Source organism: Hibiscus syriacus, unplaced genomic scaffold (assembly GCF_006381635.1).
Source record: "Hibiscus syriacus cultivar Baekdansim isolate YM2019G1 unplaced genomic scaffold, ASM638163v2 tig00110050_pilon, whole genome shotgun sequence".
NCBI lineage: Eukaryota > Viridiplantae > Streptophyta > Magnoliopsida > Malvales > Malvaceae > Hibiscus > Hibiscus syriacus.
In genome coordinates, this window is record NW_024062576.1 from 887,449 (window position 1) to 894,609 (window position 7,161).

The 7,161-nt window shown below is 34.4% G+C and overlaps 1 protein-coding gene across 2 annotated transcripts; it reads left to right on the forward strand.

The window, feature by feature from the left end:
* Window positions 1-801: 801 nt before the first annotated feature.
* On the forward strand, window positions 802-4,094 carry LOC120214061 (ERBB-3 BINDING PROTEIN 1-like). Of its 2 annotated transcripts, none has more exons than XM_039212058.1 (10): window positions 802-968; window positions 1,058-1,174; window positions 1,265-1,349; window positions 1,459-1,608; window positions 1,695-1,848; window positions 2,985-3,200; window positions 3,294-3,430; window positions 3,519-3,610; window positions 3,711-3,890; window positions 4,011-4,094. In XM_039212058.1, the coding sequence occupies exons 2-10, from the start codon at window positions 1,084-1,086 to the stop codon at window positions 4,085-4,087; spliced, it is 1,182 nt and encodes a 393-aa protein (XP_039067989.1). In that variant the 5' UTR covers window positions 802-968; window positions 1,058-1,083; the 3' UTR covers window positions 4,088-4,094. The 2 variants fall into 2 exon arrangements, with proteins under 2 accessions (XP_039067989.1, XP_039067988.1); XM_039212057.1 differs by having other exon boundaries at window positions 802-965; window positions 1,054-1,174.
* Window positions 4,095-7,161: the final 3,067 nt, after the last annotated feature.

Consider the following 7,161-nt stretch of genomic DNA (forward strand, 5'->3'; position numbering starts at 1 on the left):
ATGTTAATGACATATAGTTTGATTGAACTCATTTAAACAGTTATATAGTCACATACAAAACTAAAAATATGGTGGTCATCAATCCTATAATTAAACTGTAATTTGAGTAGTTTACCTTATTTTATACGTAGATTTCATTTCCTTTATTTTTTTTATCGTAAATTAATTTGTGTAATAACATACTTAGTTCTTAGTATATACTATTAATTTAATTTTATAATAAAAAATCAAATAATTTTTTAACATATTAATAATTTTGAGGATGAAATTGAAGTTTTTAATTTGGTGACCATAATAAAAAATAATAGTTTAATGATTAATATAATATTTTATTTTTTATTAGTTTGAGATGATTAAATGATAGTATTTTTTTTATATAATTTTTAGCATATTGTCAACATACACCAACGTAGGTTGACATCTAACTTAGGGTGAACTAGTACCCATCAAATCTAATTTTTTTCGATTACTTATTTATTTTTATTAATTGTACCCACCTGAAATTTTATATGTACCTATTCTATTAAAAAAACTTATGTTGCTAATGTATGTGTGATCATCAATAAAAATAATTCTAGATTATTAATTTCAAATATTCTTTTTTACTAATTAAACCACTTAATGTGAATTGATATGCAAATTGAAATATGAAAATGGAGGGGGTGAAATTGATGAAAATACATAACCAGGAGGAGTGTTTAGATATTTGCCACTAATTTTTTTACCACAAAAACATACAAAGCCCTGCAAGGCCAGTGGCCCAGCGGTGATTGTAAAAAACTTGTAATAATAAAAAACAGAAAAAAAATCCTATATAAGGAAACGCTGCCGTTGGGGGGCAGCAGCGCAACACCATCCTTCCCAGCTTCCATTTTTTGCCTACATTTTTTTTTACTAATTTAATGTACTCTCAATAATCTCCTCTCCAAAACCCTAGCTCCTTCACTCGCTGCCGCCGATTCCACTCAGTGAGTTACTTTCTCTCTCAATCTCTCTTGCTCGGCTCTCGATTATATTTATTGATTTTCGGATATTGATTTTCTTTTCCCACTTCCAGAATTCAACATATAAGCTTCGAAAAAGATGTCGGACGAGGAACGAGAGGAGAAGGAGTTGGATCTCACCTCCCCTGAAGTTGTTACTAAATACAAGAGCGCTGCTGAGATCGTTAACAGTTAATCTCCTTTTGAATTTGATATTATATTTTTTTGTAGGTTTTTTTTCTATTTTGTGTTTATGTTTGATACTGTTTGGAAATTTGTAGAGGCTATGCAGTTAGTTGTAAGAGAATGCAAGCCGAAAGCTAAGATTGTTGACGTTTGTGAGAAAGGTGATGCATTTATTAGAGAGTAAGTGTTTAGTTACTGATGGATTCAGTCTTTATTTTTTTTGTATGTTTCACTATTGATGATGAAATTAGTGATTTTTGGATTGTTTGTTTGTTTATTTAATGTGAAGGCAAACAGGCAATATGTATAAGAATGCTAAGAAGAAGATTGAGAGGGGTGTTGCCTTCCCCACTTGTATTTCTGTCAACAACACTGTTTGTCATTTCTCTCCACTTGCTAGTGACACCTCCGAGTTGCAAGAAGGTGATATGGTGAAGATGTAAGCTTCATATACTATTTTTTTTGCTTAATTTGGCGTTTTTAACATTTTGTTGGGATTTAATGCTTTTTTTACCCTTGATGTAGCGATATGGGTTGCCACATTGACGGGTTTATTGCTGTAGTTGCGCACACCCATGTTGTTCAGGAATGGCCAGTCTCTGGCAGGAAGGCTGATGTTGTTGCTGCTGCAAACACTGCTGCTGAAGTTGCCGTGAGGCTTGTCAGGCCTGGGAAAAATGTAATTGTTCTGCATATCTTGCTTCAATATTCTTTGTTATCCTTGTGTTTTCTTTAGCTATTGTGCATTTTTATCTTATAATTCTGGAACCAATTTTTTTTACTTTTCTGAATTTTGGTTCCCTAAACGATGAATGTCTTGTATTGGCCATGGATCTACATTCAAATGAAGCTTTTTGTCATAGTTACTCTGATAGGGAAATTGATCTCTCAACACACAATGCCTTTTTGATTTGACTCGTAGAAGTGATTGAGAGATGTATAACATAAATTTGAAGGATAGGCAACTTTGCCGAGGTGATCAATCTTTTATTTATCCCCTTTTTTCCCTGTTGCCAATATTATGTTTTGTCATGTTAGGCTGCCTTAGGCTAGTACATCTTTTATTGGTTTATGCCAGTTGCCCTACTTGACCAACATTTTCTTTATAACTAATACAAAGTGAGTACAACCTCATGGCTGTTTTTATTTAACTGTTGAGAAATACTGTCAAGTAAATGCTATATTTTTCATTGTTTCAAAGTTTTACCCTATCCAGAAATATTGGTTTATTTAACTCTTTTTCGTGTGTATATATATATATATATATATATATATATATATATATATAATATATATATATATATATATATATATATATATACACATCTTTTGTTTGCTCACATGATTCCTATGTGATGAAGAAAATCTTGAGCTATGGATTTAGTTCCAACGTAGCCTCTTTTAGTCATAGTTACGCTGATAGAGAATCATGTGTCATCTCCCTTTGTGCCTCGCTTTCTACCATCTGTTTTGACCATCCAACCCTCCTGTTGCAGTGGGAAGACAACTCAATGGAGATAAATTATTTTCTTTTCCACACTTAAATTATCAAACATAGTCTGGACTTTTAAATTTTCCTCTATTCTATTTTCCCTAGGCGATTAATAATTTTCAAAAGCTATGGACCAACATCCAAGTGAGGCTTTTGTCCTAGTTACTGTGATAGGGAAATGTTTTTAATGTTCCTCCTTTTCTGATGAATGCATTACTAGTTACTAGTTTCCTTTGTAATTTATATTGTTTACAACATGCATCCTTACTTCAATTGATATTATCTGTTGTACTTAATGTCTTTTGTTATGGTTTTAATGGCAGAATAAAGATGTAACGGATGCAATTCAGAAGGTAGCTGCAGCTTATGACTGCAAAATTGTTGAAGGCGTTCTTAGCCATCAACTGAAGCAGTTTGTGATAGATGGAAACAAAGTCATATTAAGCATCTCCAATCCAGATACCAGAGTTGATGATGCCGAGTTCGAGGAGAATGAAATCTATGCAGTAGATATAGTTGTTTCGACTGGTGAAGGCAAGGTAATTGTCTCTTGTTATATTTAACCTTGTTTCTGTGCCTATGCTTATGTCTATTGATCTTGTGCTTGAAATTTCCATGAACTAAAATTGCAGCCCAAGCTCATGGATGAGAAGCAGACAACTATTTATAAAAGAGCAGTTGACAAGAATTATCATTTAAAGATGAAGACCTCCAGATTTATTTTCAGTGAAATAAATCAGAAATTTCCTATTCTCCCATTCACTGCTAGGTCTGTAATCGTTAAACGTATTTGGTCTGAATATGCGTTGTTTGTTATTACTGCTGTGAAGCGCTTCATGTGGATTTCCTATGTACAGGGCTTTGGAAGAGAAAAGAGCTCGTCTGGGTTTAGTCGAATGTGTGAATCATGATCTCTTGCAGCCATATCCTGTTCTTCATGAGAAGCCTGGTAAGAAATGACTGCTGAAATCTAGTTTAATAGTGATAGGAGATGAAGTGGTATCATGTCAACACTATGAGCTGATGCAATCTGGACTGTAATCCTGCAGGGGATTATGTTGCTCATATAAAATTCACGGTGCTGCTAATGCCTAACGGTTCAGATCGGATAACATCCCATCCACTTCAGGAGCTGCAGCCAACCAAGACAATAGACGATCCTGAAATTAAGGCATGGTTAGCTTTGGGAACAAAGACAAAGAAAAAAGGTGGTGGGAAGAAGAAGAAAGGTATGGTGTAATATAATATAATAACGAATAATCAAAGACGTTCTTATATCAGATAAACTATACTTGATATAGTAGAAGCAAAATTTTGAGGATTATGTAGTAAACCCACGTGTATCGCAGGTAAGAAGGGTGAGGGTGATAAAGCTGATGCAGAGCCCATGGATGCATCAACAACTGAAGGTGCTGCTGCATCTTAAGAAAAAGGCAAAACGAACTCTGTGTGCTTAACTTTTCAATTTTGGTATTTTGTATGTGATTGGGTTGAGTTAGTATATCAAACATTGATCCTGTTCTTTAATGAATTGGTTTTTTTCCCTTTTCTCGAAAAATATGATACATATGGGTTTTGAAGGACAGATGAACCAAGTGTCATAATCTTATTATAAGATGAAATATTTTAGAAAACATCTTCCAATTAGCAATGCTGTTGGAATTGGATTTAATGGGTTGATTGAATTGAGAATTCGTTCGTCCATCATTGGACTAATGGTACAAAATCGTAAATTCGTATAGCTGTTTTGGGAAAATTGAATAAAACAATTTTAATTACTCGGTTTTTATTATGTGTTAGGATTTCTATTTACAATTTTTAATTGGAGTGGGCAAATTGAAGCAAACGAAGCCAATAAGAGAAGTAAAAGAGTTTATAGTTGAGATGTTTATGCAAAACATTGATGGGCGAATTTAGACCGGTAGTGTTTTGGGGGAAAAATTGGTTTTTTAGGTCCAACAGGGTACACGCTTAAATTATTTGGCTCATTAGGACACCTCACAAATTAATTAGGACACCTCACAAATTAATTTGAGATTTACTATATTTTCTACAGTTTAGGACGAACTCATCGTCTCGAGTTGGTAAGTTTTTTAAAAAATTATTATTTTTATATTATTATACGAATTTATTGTTGGAAATAAAAAATACACTGGAACTTATCGCGTCGATGTAACAAGTTTAGTTAGATTTTTTTGGACTCTCCAAAATGATGTAGATTATGTTGAAAAGAACAATAAATTACGAACATTAATTAGAAATTCATAAATGCACATTAGGAGAACCAATGGGAAAAATATTCATAAAATTATCATTGATATTTGTAAAATCAGTACAACATGGGAATATTATTACAAAGGATTTATAAACAATGCTTCATATTGTGTCCTTCACCTTTACAGTGGCCACATAGCTTCGGTAGACCTTCATCTCTTTGAGGGTTATCCATATTAGTATGAATTTTAGTAGATTCAGGATGACCCGTCAACTTCTTTCGTAATTACGGATTGGGCAACCATTCTTCAGAGACAATAGGTGGCAAATATTCATCGTTCGGGAGATACTTAAACTCGTAACTGTATATGTTGCGTATAATATGCAAGCTATAACAATCATCAACGTAAATGTACGAGTCTACATTCACATGCATACATGCAGCAACCACATGAGCACATGAGTATCTGAAGGCTTAAAATCGACCACATTCACACCATTTTTTTATTCAAATTACCAGTATAGGTGGCAGAAGTCCAATCATCATATGGTCGAACAAGTGCTTGGACAATATAATCAGATTCCAATGTGCTGAACTTACGAACATACATTGATGTTGCATGAGTTTGATTTTTGGTCATTGCTTTCTCTAGATATGGAGCCCAATTTCTACATTCGTTGAGGATTGCCTCTACTTGGACACTTTTGTCTGCCCAAACTTTACCCAATCTGAAGTATGTCTCCCGAACAATACTTGCACCGGAAGATGTCTAGTCTCTTTTAGCACTGAATTGATACACTCAACAAGATTGGTTGTCCTATGACTGTAACGTCGAACTTGATCGTCATATTCTCGTGCCCATCTTTCCCGGGGTATGTCAACTGCAAAGTTATACACTTCTTCTCCATCCTTTCTAAAATTTTCCAATCTTGCACGGAAGCTCGGTTGTAGTAATGCGTAGCCTAAAAAAATAGTTACTTGTAAATATAATAATTTTAAACGAAGACCAAGACAAAAAACAAAGGGTAATAATGAATAAGTTACCCATGTTGATAATCTATTTCTTTATGTTCTTATCCTTGAACCTCGTTATAGCACTTAAAGCAATATGATGTATACAATACATAGGAAACGTATGCGGAGGCAACAATCTACTAGTTAATACATTTGACAAAATATGTCTCCTGATTAGACTCCACAACAGTGAATTACATATGATCTTTGATACAAAACTCCTTCACAGCTAGTTATGCAGCATTCTTACTCTCAAACTGTGACCCAACTACAAACTCCGTCAATTCTTCATTTGAGGTCCCCTAGTGGGTCGCGCATATCGGGCATATCATGAATCTCAGAATTCCTCATTGTATCATAGTTTATATCATGCATTGCAACTACATGACGATATTAAGGCATCTGGGGGTGCGAACTTTCTACTTGCATGGCTGTTGGTGGATGTACCTAAACTTGCGGTGCATTTTGCATTGCTTGGCCATGAGAAATAACTGCCTTCCGGACATTACCCTTTATATCAAAGGCTTGTCCATCTGAAGAAACCTCAGTGATATCAGATTCATCGATTATTGGTGTGTTATCGTCCATCATAAGTGGAACAAAAGTTTCATCGTCCTCGCTAAAATCACCAAAGATTTCATCGAATCGCCTGACGATGTTATATATATCTTCTGATGGTCCTGCTTCTACGGTCACCGGTGCAGTAGTTGATGAAGTAGGAAAATTTACAGTTTCGGCAATAATCTCAACCATTTGATTATTGGAAGATTAATGAAGGCCAATCATAATAGCTACATCGTCGTCGTCATCATCGATCAGGATTGCTCCATATTTGAGCAGAGTCTCTGAAATAATGTGTCGATATCTCAAACTTGAAATATAACCTCTAAATTTTTTTCGATTTTCATCTTCAATTGCAAATGAGATATATTTACCGGGAACATCATGTTCATGGGCCTCTGTGACATGAACTAAACAACATCTTTAGTTTCAACAACTTGGCCATTTGGGTGGACAATTGTGAAAAACTTGTTCTTCATAGCTTCAGAGAGAGATTGGTTTTTTCTTGTTCAATACAATTGTAAAAATAACAAGTCTTATGAAGATTCATCTGAAGTGAGCCAATTTAAAACAAATACGACCAATCATTAATTACTACTCAACAACTCTCCAGTGAAATGTCATCTCAGTAGGTCAAACAACGGTGGTGCATTACCATTTTCTGCTACTTTTCAGAGGTCATTTAATGCATAATTTAAGCAACTTTTCAG

Coding starts and splice junctions, on each gene's coding strand:
- LOC120214061 (XM_039212058.1), top strand. CDS start 1,084: ATGTCGGACGAGGAACGAGAGGAGAAGGAGTTGGATCTCACCTCCCCT. Junction 1,609..1,694: donor GAAGGTGATATGGTGAAGAT/GTAAGCTTCATA, acceptor CCCTTGATGTAG/CGATATGGGTTGCCACATTG. Junction 3,611..3,710: donor TGTTCTTCATGAGAAGCCTG/GTAAGAAATGAC, acceptor GTAATCCTGCAG/GGGATTATGTTGCTCATATA.